The sequence below is a fragment of the Copidosoma floridanum genome, unplaced genomic scaffold (assembly GCF_036245765.1).
Source record: "Copidosoma floridanum isolate Cflo_tuat_1 unplaced genomic scaffold, Cflo_Japanese_pri ptg000009l, whole genome shotgun sequence".
Classification (NCBI taxonomy): domain Eukaryota; kingdom Metazoa; phylum Arthropoda; class Insecta; order Hymenoptera; family Encyrtidae; genus Copidosoma; species Copidosoma floridanum.
The window spans coordinates 3,211,756-3,230,855 of record NW_028321886.1 but is presented as its reverse complement, the minus strand read 5'-3'; the positions used below and the strand labels follow the sequence as shown (position 1 = coordinate 3,230,855).

Here is a 19,100-nt window from a genome sequence, read left to right as displayed (position 1 = left end):
TGGATTTTTTCAATACCGATCCCTCCTTTCTCCCCGACGCTTCAACCGTGTCCGGCAAAGCAGTACTGCTTATCTGTTAAACTTGCATGGAAAGACGAGCTTGGACGTTGGATGGCTCAACTTTAATGGAAAACTGCCGCGTAGCTGTGATTTGTTTCGCTAAAACTGCGTGTACAGGTATACTTGTCGATCGGCGATCGACCCTCTAGCGTCACTTTTGCATAGATCGTATCGAGGAACGAAATACCGATGAAAATTACAAATTCCAACGTCAAAGTGGCAAAAGTTTCGTATAAAGCTTATATCGAGCGACAAACAAACACGCTTAGGACACGCGACCCATCCATCCCCACCTGCGGACCAGGCGTTCGAGGTTTCTTTTTTCTCCTCCTGTATAATATATATATACGTTTATTTAGATGACACCAAGAAAGAAATAGAGAGAGAGAGAGTCAAGTCGACCTTTATGACACTCCCAATGCCTTTGGTTTTCGTCACCTTCCCCCTTTTCCTTACTGCGATCTCGGTACATTGTTAATTTTTCGATTGGCCAATCGATGGTTCATACACCGATAGCTTTTGTGGCCATAAACGGTTGCAACGTATCGCGACAATTACTTCAGTCAACGATGATATCGCGCCGCAGCACTTGCCAGCAATGTGCTTCACCCCAACCCACCACCCCTATTTTTTGTTCAATTTTCTCTTTACGCTTTCTTGCTATTGTTTTTTTTTTTTTTTTTTGTCCCTCAACGCAGGTGGTCCGGCTATTTTCCAGCTCGATGGAACGCGCCGTTGGCTCGTTTTTCATGTCGTCATTATTTTACCGAGAGAAAGAGGTAAAAGAGGGACAAAGAGACGCGGCGAAGCACTACGTGGACGCATATTGTGTTACGTATTTAGCAAACAGGTGCTCTCGCGCACACGCGCAGCCCATCACACCACCGCCCTATGGGATCCACCCTCGCTTCTTTTGGTTTCTTGTAAGTAGATACATCTGCTTACTTAACGGAAGATCTTCTGCCTCGAAGCGAAAAAACCGCACGACAGTTTACGCAATCGCTGTAAACCTTGGGGTGTTTTTCTTTTTTTTTTTGTTTTTTTTTGTTTTCATATTAAACCAAAGGCCTACAATCTTACGATGGGTAGCTTTCGCGTATAGAGGATCGATTAAAAACAACCCCGATATCTGCTATCGTAAGTGGTCGATAAAAATATATTCAATTTTAAATCACTCGACGTGGTGTGTTTCAACCCTCGCGAGAGCTTTTGCCCCGTAAATTCGGCTCTAGGCTCAATCTCGACTTCCAGGAAAGCTTGGGTCTCGTAAATCGGCATCCATATATATATATATACACTATTATCGAAGAGTGGCTGAACTTTGCGCCCAGCGCGAGCGATAAGCCGAGAATCAACCGATAAAATTTTCCCTCCTTTGGAGGGATGAAACTCCTTTTGAAGTTATTGGGGTTGTTTTTATCGACGTTCTGTATTTTTCACTTTTCACGCGCTACTTGCGTTTATTCTTTTCTCAAAATGAATTTCCTTCTGAGGGAGGTTTTGGGCGCTGAAAAAAAAAAAAAAAAAAAAGCGCTTTTATGAGGTATTCCATGCTTACAAAGTACTTTTTATCCACAGGAATATGCGAGATATTTACGTGTTTGAAAAGTAAATAATGATTACCTTAATGGGAAAATGAGTGCAGGAAAATTGCTGTAAGGCATTTGATTTAAAAGAAAAATACAGGCTACTTGGCGTACTTCAAAGAGAGCCGATACTTTTTTTTTCTTCATTGTATACAGAGGGAAAAACAAAGAGGGGTGGCGAAAGATGTATCAGTGCTGCCGGCACAAACTGGAAATTAGAATTGTCGCTCATTTGTGCTTATGAAACACGCACGTAATAGGTGCCCCGGTCTTTCCTCGAATGCAGTGTATACTTGTAATGAAAATAAGCTGCAAACTTCGTTGGACAAAGGAAAATGCGAGTTTCGACGACAGCAGCACGAAGAGTTTATGAGACAATTTGTAGTTTGCAAGAGGAGAGGAGAGAAAATAAACGGGCCTGGCATTTCATTCGAGCCATTCGTTGGCCCGGTGCAGGTACATGCTTCATTTCCAACAGTACCTCTTCAAGATTAATGTATGCCATGGTTTTTTTTTTTTTTTTTTTTTTTTTTTTTTTATAAGCTTATTAAAAATACCTTGCTCCGTGTACTCCCGGCCTCTTTCGTTTGCACACCAAACAATTTTTAAATTCAGAAAAAATTCGCCGATGAACATAATACTACAAGGTATTTTTTTATTGTGACGAGCTTGGCTACATTAACTTTCCAAACTCGTGTAACGTAAATGAAATACTGTAAAAAAACGCTGTATATCATATTAAAGTGCATCCCTCGTGTTTATACACCTCGTACCTCGAAACCTGCGTTCAATCGTACCCTTACAAATGAGCTTCAATACCGCGTATATTCAATTTCCCGGGCTCCGAGGTGCAAAGCGATTCGCAAAAAACAAGAACTACATCAGAGTAGGTGTACCTGATGTTAAATTTCTTTTCTAAATGGGAATAATACTGTATAATACAGCGTATAGTGTATAAAAGCCACGAGGCGAGCTTGCAGTCCCGCACTGTTATCAACAATACACCGCACTGTACAGGCATACGCACCGTCAGAGTCGAAGGACAAAGCGAGCTTATTGTTGCGATGGGGTTCCTTCATCTCCAACCTTGTCTATGTACTTCTTCGAGTGGAGCACCTCGGTGTACCCTTGCCAAGAGGGGGGGGGGCGTAATGGTAGCCGCAGCTAACAAAGAGCAGACAAGAGAGGGATGGGGGACTTGCCGGGAGGAGTACCATATAGTTATAAAAGTATCACCTTTATCAAACGACACGTCGGTGATGAAGTCCCCTTCTCTCTCTCTCTCTCTCGAGGACAGCTCTCTAGCCCTGAAAGCTTCATTGTGTCGGGGTTGGTGTGGCACGACGGCAACGACACGTTGCTGCAGCGGCGATGGCCGCGGACGCGACATAGAGGGAAACTAGAAAAATTCTCTCAACCTCTCTCTTTCTCGACGTCTAGTTTTGCAACGCGCGATAAAAGGTTATTTCGACGGCAAAAGGTTTTGTTGGCACTGCTAACACCCGTACACGCGGGGAGAGTTGTTTTTGCCTCCTTTATTTTTTTAACTCTGTTTTGCCAAACGCTCGCCGTGCGCTTGTTTTTTTTTTTTTCTTTCTTTTTTTTCGCTATTCCAGGCTTTCACACCGGTGCAAGCACCGCATTGTGGAACACTTTTTTCAGCCCAGGGGCTAGGAACGGGTGGGGAGTGTGTCATTCCATTGGCCGGAGCAGCGAATCCGGCTTCGACAAAAGTTCAATTTACGGTCGTTAGTCGCGCGGCAGAGGACCTTTCGTGTATAATACACACCCGTACACGAATTACCCACACCCGTCATTGAAATCGATACGCGCTCGCTGTTTCCATTGCAACGATGCATTAAATTCGGTTTATTATAATTCACTTGCAAATTTCACTTTGATAATTTAGCTGTGCCTCGAGCCGCATTGATTTACAAACACAGTCACCCGTAATTTCACAGCCGAGAGAGAGAGAGAGATGGGGGGGTCCATATATTTACAACTAAATGCGCTTTTGGATTATAATCGATGCGCATATTGGATCGAATACACATTCGTGCGTACCTGATATTCATTAATTATTCCTAGCTTTCGATGTCACGTGACGGGGAAAATGTATCGTTCGGATTAAAGATTATTCGGACGCGCAACGTTGGTGACATGATGATGCACCTGATGCAAATATTCTCGACCCGAAAAGACCCTTGGCACATGATGTACCTAAATCATTCCTCAAGAAAACTGTGTGTATCCGGAAAACGAAGCAATTGGCGTATTAAAAAAAAAAAAAAAAAAAAAAAAAACAAAGCATAATGGCGGATTCGAGCTTGCAAGCTCCGGAGCAGGGAAGAGAAACTTTTGTCTCAAAGGTTTCCAGGTCTGCACGCTACAAATTTTTTTAGATAAAAAAAAAAAAAAAAAAAAAAAAGATACGCCATGCATCAAACCGAAAGTTTGTCGGTGCAGGTATACACATACATACAGGCAAATGGCCATCATTGCGACTGAGGGGACGGTGACGGCCGATGGCGCTCGGTATCGATTCGCAATTAGCCAAATTGATATAGCTGCGGCAGATGGCTGCTTACACCTACGCTGCACCTCGATTTCTCGGCTGCGCACATGCACGAACGACGAGAGGCACATGACACAGCGGCAGGACAAAACGGCCGATATGTATATTATGTTTTAACTGTGCGAGTAAGCATAATGCATATATATACAGTGTGGAACAACGGCGCATTGTACATGCAGATTTGTACTCACGACTGTTTGCCCTTTTTTAGCGTGCCACCGATACAGGGACAGCTGTGGGCGACGGTGTGGAGGAAAAAAAAACTTATTTGCCACGGGAATGGAGAGCTGCTTGGCTGGGCTAAACGGAGAGATTGCGGGAGGAGGGGTTGTATAGTATAATGGTTGTACGGGCGCGACATGGGCGGTGTACGGGAAAAAGGGGTCGGCTCTTTTACGACGAAGAGCAAAGTTCGACTTTTTGTATACATGGATAGGTGAAACGGAGAAATTTTAGGGGTGGAACTTATTGCAATTGTTTATACCTCGAGTTTTCAATGCGTGGCTGGTATAAATATAAAGAGTCGCGCAAACAACGGCTTGCTCCAATGATACTTGTGTATAGAAGGCGCGGCCCCTCCTTCTCCTTTTCCGAGACATTTTCGTACCTCCCGACTTATGTTTCTGCAAACCTACATTGCGAGGATCAAGAGCGTGTATTATGTGAAACGTGCTTTGGATATATTTTACGTACACCGTTCTTTCTCGTTAAAGAGCTTTTTCTCCCTGTCTTTTTTTTTTTTTTTTTTTTTTTTTAAGTAAAAGTAACGCTAAAACAAAGTAATCCTTTGGCTATGTTCGCGACGCTCCCGTGCGAACAAACGAACATTTCGTCTTTCAACTACCGACTAAGCTAAGGAAAATACATACATATACCTATATACACGCGAGGAGGAGAAAAGCTTATACAGCGAGTATTATAGATATATACACGCTCGGAGAAAGAGTGAGAGAGAAAGGAAAAAGGAGTGGGTGAGCATTTGCCGGATACTCTGTACACTATACAGGTGCATACACGTTTTAATGTGCATATACACACACACACACATATATATATACATGTGCATGTATGTATGTGTGTGTAACGTCAGTAGCAGTAGAAGCAGTTCACGAGTGCGCTTATTTTTTCCAATTAATTTTTAATGCACTGCTGGATCAGACTTTCATGAGTTTTCGCGCAAACCTCGAGTATCCTTTGCTTCCCTCCACGCGCTCTCGTGCAGGGGCGCGTGTGCAGCTGAAAAACTCATGAAAAATTGCCTCTTGCCGTCGAAAAGTGGAAAATGGAAAGGGGGGGAAGTAAGTAGAGCTTTGGATTTTTTCCTCTCGTTTCTCCGTGTTTCCTTTGTACCCCAGGATTTTTCATCCCAATGAATGCCACTTCACCGATGTACATACGCGCGATCGATCAACGGCACTGCACCAGGTATTTACACTTGATTTTTTTTTTTTTTTTTTTTCCTTTTTCCTTCTGTTTTTCAACACGCTCCCGCAGTCAGACGCGACTCGTAAAGCTCTCTTTCTGATCGATGGTATAAATCCTTTGGTTCCATCATCTACCACATGGGCACACTATACCAAGCGCAAATTTTAATATACATATATACATCTCCAAGGGCTGCCTCGGAATAAAATTTTCCGACAAAGTTTTCTCAAAGAGCCATATACAATACATGCAACTCCGAAGCAGCTGGTCATGCAAATTTCGGAGATTTTATATCTGTATTGGACGGTGATCCCTTTCGCTGATCGATTCGAAACCTCCGAGATGATTGAGCGCAGTAGAGGTAAAATCGGCACTTATTCCCGCTCGATCGTTAAAATAAGTAGGTATTAGTGGATATATACGTATACGTACATGTAGCGTTGCCACCAAGTTGTTCTAGCCGTCGCGTGGTTTACTGCAAATTGCAGTGGATTACCCGTGGGGTCCCCCCCTCCCACCCGGTCGATTTTCATCCTCCGCTGACCAAAAAGTCCATTCCCTATCATCCACCAAGAGACGCAGGAAGAGGGGGGGGGGTAGGACACTTCTTCGCGCGGAAGTAATGGTAATCCTCCTCGCGATCCTTTTCCCAAAGTCAAGAGGGGGTGGGGATAGAGGGAGCCGGCTGGTCCAGCGCGCCGCCCCATTTGAAAGAGATAAGAGCTGGAAGGGGCTTACGCGGGGTTATGACACTTTTATTCGGTCGCGATAGTGCTCTCTCGCTCCTGGAGGATATGGCATATACCTGCACCACCAGTCCTAGTCCGATATAGTTTTTTTTTTTCCCCCTCCCCCTCGTATATAGCAACGTATCTGTACAAGGTCCTCAACTTGCCCGAGCGATTTGTTCGCGACAGCTCGTATATCCGGGCTTTCCTTGTCTTTCGAAAAATATGGGGATCGAGAGCCGATTGACGGTTTACATGTGCAGCTTTGTTGCACCGTCGCTCGTCACATATCCGGGTCAAGGATCAAACGAAGACTTCTCCCACGATCCAGCTGCAGTGAAATATTTTTACATTTTGCCATTGATTTCTACTTATTGTGACTACCACGTAGATACATCATCGATATAATATATGTATAACCGATGAGCGCTAATTCCTCGGAATCGTACACCTATTGAAATTGTATACGGCAGACAATTGAAAAAACTCTGGCAAAATGCTTCTTGAGTACACATCCATCCTGTGATTGAGACGTGTATTGGTTAAGTATAGATAGGAAGACTAATGAGACTAATATTTCCATAATGGCAAGGATGTGCGCGTGTAATTGAACACCAAATCAGTAACACGAACTACGCGATTTCTCAGTTGATTTTTTCTAAAAAAAAAATTTTTTTTAATAAAAAAAAAAAAAACTTGAAATCGATTCGAAATTTGATTGAATACCCGATGGAAAGCCACATCCCTCGCACTCGAAACAAAACTGACACGACCAAGCGAACGCCGCAGGATAACTTCTCGTTTGACGCTTCGGGAGCAACGGCTGCGTTGGACCGAGCCGAGACTCGGACCAAACTCATTTACAGACGAAATTGAACCCCCTGATTGGCCTACAGCTACAACTGCAGCGGTACTCGTATCACCCGTGACAGTACACACCGTACAGGCAAATATCACCAAAGAGAGTACATATAGGTACATCATTTATATAGATACACGCGATGTGAGAACTGCAGCTGGACGCCCCAACTTGTACAACCGATCCCGTAGGGCGGCTGATGGCTCTGCAACTTCTTTGCACGTATACGTCGGAAGGGAGCGAAACTTTGCCACGTGGGGATTGCAATTTCGGGCCCGATGTCATACGCACACGCGAAACGAGATTCGTGGTTACCGCGTACACGTATGCGCATAATATGTTAACGTACGAGTGCGGGAGGCGCTTCTTGGATCGTCATCGGTAAAACACGTGTAATCTCCTCGGCGGCTCGCCAATTAAAACTTTCGCAACTCCGATCTGAGACCCCCTGCGTCCTCATAGTGCTCAGGGATTAAATCCCACCCGGTTGATTACCATTAGCTCGGCTCTCGCGACTTTAGGGGTGCAAAAAAAAATCATCTCCCATTTTTTTCCGGACCTCGCTGCTGGATCCAATGACTCACGCACCATCGAATCGTAATAATCGCGAGATAAGAGAAGAAAAAAAACGCAAAATGACCTACTTGAAGTTATTACAGACGCGTTCGTTCGAGAGTGACAAATATGTATGGCAGGGTTACCATTTTTTTTTTTTTTTTTTTTTTCGAACAAACACCCGTACGAAAGGGAGGATAAAAACGAAACGTCGAGCGGTGGAGATAAAAAAGAGGGACTGAAAAATGACTCGGAGTCTCGCGTTTCCCAAGCTTGGCAAACTTGCTCTTTTCGTTATTTTTTTTTTATTTTTATTTTCTTACCACCGACAAGGATTTTCCTTTCATCCCTCTCTCCCCCTGTCCCTCGATCCAATACGGCCATTTTTGTTTCTCTTTTTTTTTTTTTAGGAAGTTTTTTTTTTCGCTCAAGCTTCTCCATCAACAATCGCATACGCACAAGACAAGACGGAAGAGAACAGCGTGCGGCTCTTAATTGCTTAATTTCTCACCGCTCGGGTGATTTCACAGGGAAGGGAAAACAAAGAGCAGCCCGTTACTTTGCATTCTTGGGTATGATTGTACACGTGGCTCCGGTCGGGCCAATTCGACTTTTGTTGTGCCACCACTATAAGTGTATACTTAGCTGCCGCGACACATTGATCGTGCATCTCGGAGTCGAATGGTCCCTCTCCCAAGGACGAGTGGTAAAAAAAATCAGTCAGATTCTCATCTTGGTTAATTGTGTGAGCAATGCGTTTGGCGTTACTGAACGGAGACTCGGCGGCCTGACGAAAATCGAGAGAACCCAATTACAAAGTATGATTGGACGGAGCTCGCGGCTACACCCCCGACGAGTGGGAACGTCACGAGAGGTGAAACGAGCATATACATATATGTGTCGGTTTCATTCGCTGGATGATGCGGTAAAATTTTAGGCGCAACGAAACGACGTTGATTCGCGACTATATATGTTCCGAAATGACTTGCACCTTGGGCTCGTTGTTAATTGTTGTCCGGTGCTCGCGCGGTGCGGCGCTTACCGTATATCCCACGCGTCGTGTTATTTACTGGTCCAATGATAATGTTTTGCTCGGCCCTGCCAGTAAATGTTACATACACGGTGTTTGAACGAAATTTTAATTGAAAATGACCGGTATATGGATACACCGTTACGCCGATTGGGAATCGCTTCGTTATTCGTTGCCAGCCGATAAATAATGTCATTAATTTTTCAATTAAATCGTCCTTACGCAAGGGCTATTTTTTGAAAGACCGTCACTGCTCGCGGTTGATTGGTTTTTTTTTTTTTTTTTTTTTTTTTTTTTTTTTTTTTTTTTTTTTTTCATACCAGTAATTTCTGAAACGTGTGTACGTAAAAAAAAAAATAAAAACCTCTTTTTTTTTATTCTATACATCTCTGAAATTAACCATACTTACAAGTTTCTTGGTGCTACGCGGTGATCCACCAACTTCATCTATACCGGAGATCGAATTTAACTTGCCCCGTATGTATATACTTGGCAAAGCCCTTCGTCAGTTTTGCTCGAAAAATTCAAATACCATTTAACGTGGGCACGAGTTCGATCAAATCTCTCAAGACGGTCTTTCACTTCCTATGGACGGGGTCAAGCTTGCCAGTCTGTGTTGGCTCTGTTGGAAATTATCATTGTGACAGCTTATAATATACGCGCACCCCCAAGAATAAAATCCAAACCTTCCCATCTCGCTGCGATTCAATATTCGAAATCAGCCGATTTTGTTTCCCCTTCGTTTTTTTTTTTTTTTTTTTTTTTTTTTTTTCTGTTGACTCGAGTTTCGCCTCTCTTGAAGGTTTGAGAAAAACGACGCTGGATTTGTGGCTTCTCAGCTTCGGAGTATTTTGCAAGGAATATGATTACCCCTTGGGGCGGCAGAGACACGAACACTCCCGCGTTTTAAGCCGAAGCCGTTTTGACCCGAGAACACGGGAATGGGGGGTACACTTTGTGGAAACAACTGGTGGTGTAGCCGAGGGGGGATGTGCGATGGAAATTTGAAACTGTTTCGTGACTCTCGACCGGCTGCAAGGGAGTCCAGCTCCGTCGACGTGAATCATTTTAAAAAAGATAATGCCCCATAAATTTACTCTTTGGACGCATTAAGCATTCATATTTCACGTTGTAAGTACTATCCAAGTGAAATAGGGCACGTGTACCCATTAAATACGCAAGCCGGTGATTTACGAATTGCTCATCGAGAGGAGAAGAGAGCCAATTTAACTTCCCATCACTTTGTACGGAGAGTTTTATTTCCTCTTCTCGCGAATGAATTAGATTCGTCGTGCATACGAATATCTTTGTTTCGTCCGACTTATTACAATGACCCTAAAATTTATTGCATTACATTAAATTCAATGTGCACCCAATCACAAGGTTTTCATGTATCTCTAAGCCCTTTCTTCCCAAATTGCCCTCCTCTTTACCCAAGCGTGCGAGTCCGAAAAAATCTATACTGATCGTCTAAAAACAATCTGATTAAGGTAAGCGATGGGTTTTCCGACATTCTGCGTACTCATCCTTATCGATCCCACCTGAGAAAAAATCTTGATTTTTTTTTCGACACGGTTAAAACTCCTGCACTTGATATCCTTAGAGGCTATACTGGTGTGCTAACCACGAAGCCATCGAGGCACTCTACCGTATCTATTATTGGGTTCATCTGGTATGTTAACAACTGTGACCAAACGGGTACGATCAAAGTGTACAGTGTAAAATAATTTGCCGCGACGCAATCAGTCAGTCGTTAATTAAAAATCACTCGTTTGTTTCTTTGGTCGTTCAACTGCAATGCTTTAATTGTAGCTTTTTACATGAATGCAAATGAGAGTTCTGCACCAACAACATGTTTGATTATGCGAGGGTAAATTGAATCTATAAAGTTTTCCAACGCCATTTCGACGAAATCAAATTTCAACTGTCGTACAGCGTGAAATACACGATTAATTGTTTGAAATGAAATTTGAACGAGAAGCGCATAAGTTTCCGGTCACAATTGCCAATTGATATTGCTGATGTCGGAGGTGCAGTTAATTCAATCAAAAACTTCCCAAACGCTTGATTAGTGCATAACTCATTCGTAAAAGCGTTTCCAACTCCGCGATGCCGAACGGAAGCGAGAAATGTGCGATTAAAACGATACATCGGTCCACAGACCGAATTACCCAATATTGACAGTTACGAAATTTCGACCGATGGTTGAGATTTATGAGTTAACACCTATTCGTGTACCTATAATTTGTCGAATGGACTGATTTCCCATGGACTAAATAATCACATCTGTGCAAAGTTTTTTTTTTTTTATTTTTTTTGTTTCAAACTTTGCACGTTGATTCAAATCTCTGATCAGGATGGATTCGTTAAAGCATGTTCAGTTAATAACACTACCGGAAGCGTATTTTCAAACTGCGAAATCGATAGTCCGAGATAGCGCGTCTTTTTTTCCAACTACATTGTTTCATCGCTTTCTTCTCCCGACTCGTAGATATTTTTTTGATCAAGTCCATGAATGTGTATACACCGGCACAATATAGTTTTCGATTCCCCAATCTATTTGGGACCGCATGGGCTATCTTGCGATAGATATATACGTAAAAGATCTTACGAAAACTTTTGATTCGACATCACAGCCCCACTTGCGGCAAAAGTCAATTGCACCCTACACGTAGCTTCCCTCATCCATCGGGTTGGTTATATTTTCAAGTCTCGGTATCGCGTTTTTTAACCAAATGGTCCAGAGTCTCGGGGAAAATCACAAGTGATAATCGACGGCAGCCGGTACCCAAGACCCCGTCTATTGAATCTCGCGAGCATTGTCCTTCCGTAACTTACACGCTACTGTCAGTGCACAGGCGTATCACCGCGTTGTACTTAGCGACGAGACTAACACGTACCGGAAATATCTGCCAGGACGACGATGAGCAACAGCAACAGCGGCGAGCCGCCCGTCGCGTCCCACCTCGTCCGCCGGCCGATGGTCCTCCTATCGGGCCACATACTTCCGCGACGCAGCTTTTCCCGTGATTATCTTCCGTTTTTTTTCGAGCACCTCAACACACCCACAACGCACTCACAACTGCGCGAGGCCGATTTCGCGGCTCGATTCCTTCATGTCGGCACTGGATCCCGCGATTCTTCGCTGGCTTGACCTGCAGGTCAGCGACACCACCAGGTCACGTCAACGATATTTCATCTCTTGTACAATGGACGAAAATACTACAAAGAACAAAAAAAAAAAAAAAAAAAAAAACGACGGTAAAGGATTAAGCGACAACTCGCGCACTTTGGCAATCACAACTTCCAAGGGTACCAGCCGACAAGCGCTTAGGGGTAGAACGGAAGAGGCAGAGCGAGAAGGTGGTAGCGCGAATAAAAAGCACACGCGAGTCTCCCCGCGGCAGCTGTCGAGCGGCTACTGAAGCTGGCTCCGCAAGCTCGGCGAGCTTTCGCTGCGTCGACGCCGACGCTCTCGAAAGCTCAGCCATTTTAACCACCCCCTGCCCCCACCCCCCGCTCTTCCCCGTGTGGATATAAAGTGGCGCGTGCGCGCACTCTCTGTCTGGTGTAGGTATACCTATAATATGTACACGAGCACATTTATACTCGTGTGGAGCAAAGCTGAAGGTACCAGAACCTGCAGCAGCATGGTAGAGAAACAGGGGTGGAAAAACAGGCCGCCACTTTCCATTCGCGCGCCTCGGGTGATTGATTGGCACCGATGCTCGCCACGACTGATTAAATCTTTTTTAATCTCTTTCAACACCGACGTCCCAGGATCGCTCGTCCTCGTCCCCGATCTCCCTTCTGCGACACTTTGAATTACGTTCTCGTATTATCATACTTTGTTGTTTTTCCCCCCGAATTTTTCGGCTCGAGTACAATGGGCTCGCATACGGGGCCAACGTTTTCTCCCCGATTTCTCAGCGTCCGGTCTTGAAATATTTTTTACACTCCTCGCCGAGATTTTTTAATACTATTTCAATAAGACACATTTCAAGTCCATTGGCAACAATTTCAATTACTTGCAACGTAAAAGTCAAGGTGGGAACGTATAAGAAGGAGCAAAGTAATTTATGGAATGAGAAGCACAGTGAGGTAATAATTGCATTTTGCTTAGGGGTGAGATTTTTCGAGCAAACATTTAAACGACCTCGTCCCTTCCACCGTGGTATCTCGGTCGAAGGATCCGAAACATAGGAAGCACTTGTTACAATTGGAGCGATGAAGCTGCTGGCCGCGGGCGTTTCACCAACAGCTTGTAAGCCCGTTGTACGAAAATACCCCATTGAAATGCAAGTTGTGCAACCGGTATCAAGTACATGCATTGTATTAGACAGGCTAAAACAGCAAAAGAGTCTGTTGAACCTCGGTGTAATGTGTGCCACGTGTAGGTATATATATGTTGAGCACAAGTTGTATAATAATTGAAGCAAAAGCTCGAACGCTGTTTGTTGAAACTTTCTTACGTATACTGCAGTGACAAAGTTCCTCGACACTATACTTCATTGTCCCTGTTTTTTGTTGTTGTTGCACTGGTAGTACGGTATATACATGTATACTACGATTCGCACTCGCCATCCCTCCTTTTTCCTCCTCGTTCGACTGCCGCTGCAAAACATATATACGATACAAAACTTGCGTTTGCCGGGTGTACCTATATACCTAGTAGTGTACTTGTACATACATGCATATTCATTTGATTAATGAACTTGACTAGTGCAGAACCGCCGGACGTGTATCTGTACTCTGCAAGCTTTTCGATTTTTTTTTAAATTTTATTTTCAATAAAAGGTAGTGTCGAAAAACCCACGATTGTTTACTTGGTCGAAATGAAATTTTTCAGCCCGCGGGTGGTTGGGGGAGCCATCCCATTATCTCCGGGACGTTTCTCGAGGAAATAGCAGGAATCGCGCGAGCGGTAGTTTGACACTTTGAGATTCTTCGGTTCTTCTCTATCTCTATCCTTTTTCCGACCTAGAGGAAGAAATTAAGCAGACACTCGCGAGAGTTGACGAGCGGCGGGAGAAAGAGTTCGGACGGACGCGTATATATATATGCGAGGGGCTCCGGGGTGGAATGAAGAATTCGCAATCGGTGCCAAGAGCAAAGAGAAAGGGGAGAGGGGGGGGGTGGGGAGAAAAAACAAAAGAAGGCGTCGGAAATGCAAGAAGAAGTAGAAGAGGAGTCATAGGAGGTAGCAGCTCAAGAGGACGGTGCTCGGGTCGAGATAACACGCGACCGAGGGGACAAGGGTTGGAAGAGCTATAGGACAGACGGAGGAGGCAAGTTGCCTCTTAGGGTCTTGCGGGATTCCCGAGCTTGAGAGCAATAGTGGTATAGAAGCATCAACGGCCGCGCTCTCCCTCTTTCGCACCCTTGGCTCCAAGGGGCCAACTGCCAATCACCGGCTTGCGGTCAGCGAGCTTCCGAGAGCAGTTCTCCTTTTCCTCTTCCCTTGCTTCCACCAAGAGACTTAGGCGAAGGAAGGGCGAGACCGAGACACTTGTGGCACTGACATTAATTAAAACGGAGGCAATCGAGTGCAAGGCTAATCGCTCGAGACGCCCCATGGATAATTTTTTTCCCCCACATTATTTTGCGTTCAAAGTGCGAGAGAGTGTCCGTTTGGTGAAATAAAAGGGATGTGCGCTCGATCGTGAACTTTTAATTTTGGTGCCAACCGAGTGTAACTCCCCTTTGTCCTTCTTCCGTTCGGCTATCGAATGATACATGGTATTACTTCAGATGTGCTTTCTGACAGATACACCAACGCCCCACCAAATGCTTTTTTTTTTTTTTTCTTCATAACTTACTAGCAAAAAAGTTAATCAACAATACGAGGTATACAAACAAACGAAAATTTGGGTGCTCCCTATAGTGAACTTGACGTTGTTTGCCACAGTGACAATAAAGGAAAAGAAAGTGGAAAAAGATAATATTGTTGTGTTTATTCGAGAGAAACAGGGTATTTTTCTCGAGTCATACGAAACAGGGTTGTTATACCTTTCCGTAGGTTTTATATGTATATGCACCCGGAAATTTCCTTTTCACTGCGTGCGCACACAACTCGTGTCAAAGTATACGTATATACATGCATGCGCGCGCGCTGAAGCGTGAAAAAATAAGCGGGAAGAACATACCGAAAAGAGAGTATTTGTATTTCCGTAACTTTTCAACGAAAAGGTGACGGGCTGGTGTGTAGTATAGGGGCGATAAAGACGAGGGAAAATAGAAAGTTTCTAACGGGGCAGGGAGTCGTGGAGGAGGAAAATAAGGTGCACTATACTCCGCGACAGTCGGCTGGTTCTCCACCCTCGAGTTGTTTGAATTCAGTCTTCACATGCAAAGGATACAAAGAGGGAGAGAACGAGTTAACCTTCCGTCACCCCCCACGCACTGAATTTCCGAAACTATAGCGGCAACTGTCGAATGGCATTCAAAGTGCATAACTATATACACGTGACGTGAGAGTTGAGGCGCGCTCGTTCATAGCATACACTGCTACCGGCAATCCTCGGTCACATATGAATACTTGCACATAAAACGAAGAAAGTTACCGAAGCGAGTTTGACTCGATGCTGTTATGCTCACACGCAAATGGGTTTGCCTTACTCATGAGAGTACGTCTCCGTTATCAACTTATAAAAACATCGCTTGCAATCACTATAACTGTTCCAATTATTTGTCATTTTTGTTGGTTTTTTATATTACTCCTGATTACGGATATTCCTTAAATTTTCACCTTTCCCTAGAGTGGAAAAATAACCCAGAAAGGTTTTTTGAACTACCGGAACAGACGGCGCTTTTCTCTCCTCGAGTCGTCCATGTGAGGGTTTTGGGATTTTCAAATAAAAAGTTTTCAATTACTTTTTCTTTTTTTTTCGGTAGAAAATACAGTTGCAGTTTATTCAATATATTTACAGAATACAAACATTGTAAACAACATTACGTAAAACCTTACGCTTAAGATCCACGCAGGATACCTTGGGATCCTTGTTAAGACGAGAATTGTGGAACTCCGTTTCGATTGTTTGTAATTTATTTACTGTGATACGAATTTATTCACTTGAAGGTTAAATTTAATATTTGCACTCTAGATCCGAGAAAACAACATACCATACATGTCATCAGATGATATGACAAAAATTCAATTTAGTCCTTGGTTCTACGTCTCCTCGTCTTAAAGGATCTTCCATAAATAAAAAAGAAGCAGCTTCACTGGCGACTGTATAAATGTCATATTTTACGAAAAGACCATGAATTTGCGAGGTTTTAACACTATAACCTCTCGAAAACAGGATACAAAAGACCAGTTCACTCCCCTTTTTTACAGGTTACCCTCTTGTGCCAATCAATAACGATGCGAATATAAAAAATTACATTACAGATCTTTGTAATATTTCACTGCGAAAATAAGCGATTTATTTAATTGTGACGAAATATTTATTTTTGTACATAAATCAGATACAAATATATAATAATGTATATGTATATATAAAACAATCGTATGATTAACTCGTTTTAACTCGATGCCTTATTAGAAGAAGGTAGTATACATCTCATTTTTTAAGTAGTAAAAGTTAGTATCTTAATTTTTGGTCAATAAAGGTTTGTCTTAGGTAGAAGAAAAATCAATTTGTACTTTTATTCTTATGACTATTTGTCATTAAATAAATTCTAATACTAATTTGCCTTCTTATAAAGATAATTTTGTTTCAGTTTCAAATAATGTTTTCGCAAAATTTGGTATTTAATTAAATTTATATAAGTGCACCATTTAGATATTAACTTTTTCCATTAAGAATGAGACACTAGCCATTTCTACCAAGAATTGAGTTATTATCTTTCATTGCAATCAATTTTATTACTCTGTTTTTCACATCCAAAAAATCTGTCGTTTTTTTTTTTATTCAAGTACTAAATTGTAGGTATACTACATGAAGAAGTAAATTGTCCTATTGTTTATCCTTTCATTAAAATAGTGTCATAATTTTTCTCTGAAATGACAACTTTATTGTTATTGTACTTGCCAAGACGAGATACTGTGTTACGAAAAACTTAAGATTAAAAGTATTTGAATCAAACAATAACATAATTGAATGAAACGTGAAAAAATTATGCTTTGAACAATGAATTCCATACCCTCCAAAATATGAATTGTGCTTATCTTGTAGAAAAAAATCAGTGAAAAGTACAAGCCACAAAATCCAGAGTAACAGCAACAATAGGCTTTTTTTACGAACTTTGTACTGTTTTGAAAAAATATCCATACATATACATGATTTTCTTACGTTAGCTATCACAATCAGCTTCAACTGATTCAGGAGCTTGAAAATTTCACTGTCAACTTACTTTATTTATTTATTTTTTTTTTATATACATGCTGAGAGTGCCTGATCTATGTGCTTTATTTCTTTGCACAAATCTATGATCCAACAATATTGTTCAATATTGTAATATTTGCAATGTAAATAATACATTTCTGAACTTATCAATTCAGCACATTGCCAAAATTCATTGTGCTTTCTGTTTCGTATAAAATGTAGACTGAAATACTTCAGTATGTTACCTAGGTATAATTGTTAGCAAATTTTTTTCATATCAAGTTGATTCACATTATATTCCTAGGTATTTTTTTTTTTTTTTTTTTTTTTTACAATAAACTAGAAAATTTTTTTCTTACACTTGGCAGGTGGTACTCAACATTGGTACCAAAGTGCTTTTGCATAATAAAATACATCAATGTTGCAATTCGTATAAAAATTTAGAATATAACTTGTGCAACAGAACTGACTTTTGACGCTTTAAGAATTATTTAACAATTAAAACATGAATACAAGACAAATATAAAAGTATTGCTAAAAAGTTATATCTTCAAAAAGAGAGAAAAAAAACTAAACGAACACACGATGATATTTGTTGTGATCACAGACTGTTTAGCTTGAATGGCATTAAAACAATCGGGAGTAAATTCAAACGGTAAGTATTAACAAAATATTGGATGGACGTGTGCATAGGAGTAATAGTAATGCTGGTGGTGATGAAAATAATGATGATTAAAACAATAATAATAATAATAATAATAATAATAATAATAATAATAATAATAATAAAAAACAACGGTATACTTTTTTCCTTCCTCATGAGTCCTGAAAAGTTACTCCACTATGGTAACTGTTTCAGGAAGCTCCTCTTGTCAGACATGGTCACCCCAAACACTAGCCCACTTGGCTTTGTCCACCGAGGCTAGGTAAGTGCCATGTGGATACCAAGAAACAGCAGTGACGATATCTCTGCAACAAAAATATCTTCGATGAATAACATTCATTTTTTTTCTTCCCATCAATTTTTTTCAATACATTTAAACCACACTTTGTGCTTCAAGTCGAGGCTTCAAGTAATAATGGCAAATTTTTTGAAATTATTGTTTAATAACTAACAAAACAACAGCAAAAACTTTACGATACATTTTTATCAAGTATAATATATACAAACATTTTAGTGTGTTCGATATGTTGCAAAGCTATAATATTGCCCGACATCTAATTTACATACTACGTGACCTACTCTTGAACTTATGGTATTGATCTGCATACACATTGCAAGGGAGGAAACGAGGGAATATAGTTTGCAGTTTAAGCTCACAATATAGTTTGATTTATAACGTCTATTCGGAACAACAAATCTAATAATTAAACAACTACGGAACTCAAAACCACAAATTTCGTCTAATAAACTTGCTTAAGTTTAAAATTCATAAATATCAACGTTTATACGTAAATAAAATATCATTCGCAAACGTAAATAATTAAATATTTTTCTTAAAATTTCATGAATGCATTCTTTGGTGCATCCGAAACGTGCAATCCTCTGGTTATTTCATCCATTCAATAAATAATCACAATTGGTTGGCTTGTACAATGTTTCAACGAAAGCCTCGAAGCAGATGTGTTGTTATTCTACCGAAGATCGCGTGACGAAAGACAAAGGCTCGAGTACAAATAAACCTAACCGAGCGTGTAAGCACGATGCAGTTGGCCAATTATTATCGCGTTGTTTCTCAAGCTGTTCTCACGTTACGTTGGCATTGTTATTTGTGTCAGTCAAAGTAAATTTTTAGCGGTCTATACTTCATATGCGTTCAAGTTTCCAAAACCGCAAACGACCACGAGTCAAACAAATAAAATAAAAACACGTTCATCCGGAATGCAGACATCTTTTTAAAGATATCCTATTGACAGAGTAACTATACCTCTCCCAACGATTTTTACATCTT

General features: G+C 41.6%; 2 protein-coding genes across 5 annotated transcripts in view; both read right to left on the bottom strand.

Moving 5' to 3' along the window:
- Nucleotides 1-12,224, bottom strand: part of LOC106643224 (uncharacterized) — a 34,137-nt gene extending 21,913 nt beyond the window's left edge. For both annotated transcript variants that reach the window (XM_014358263.2, XM_014358264.2), the window contains exon 1: nucleotides 11,719-12,224. In XM_014358263.2, the coding sequence (XP_014213749.1) occupies nucleotides 11,719-11,821 (103 nt within the window). In that variant the 5' untranslated portion in view covers nucleotides 11,822-12,224. The remainder of the gene's footprint in view (nucleotides 1-11,718) is intronic.
- A 5,694-nt stretch (nucleotides 12,225-17,918) lies between these two features.
- Atg16 (Autophagy-related 16) overlaps nucleotides 17,919-19,100 on the bottom strand; it is a 324,538-nt gene continuing 323,356 nt past the window's right edge. The window contains exon 13 of one of the 3 annotated variants that reach the window (XM_089589364.1): nucleotides 17,919-18,159. In XM_089589364.1, coding sequence (XP_089445490.1) covers nucleotides 18,021-18,159 — 139 coding nt within the window. In that variant the 3' untranslated portion in view covers nucleotides 17,919-18,020. The remainder of the gene's footprint in view (nucleotides 18,160-19,100) is intronic. The other 2 variants (XM_089589365.1, XM_089589366.1) reach the window with 2 other exon arrangements.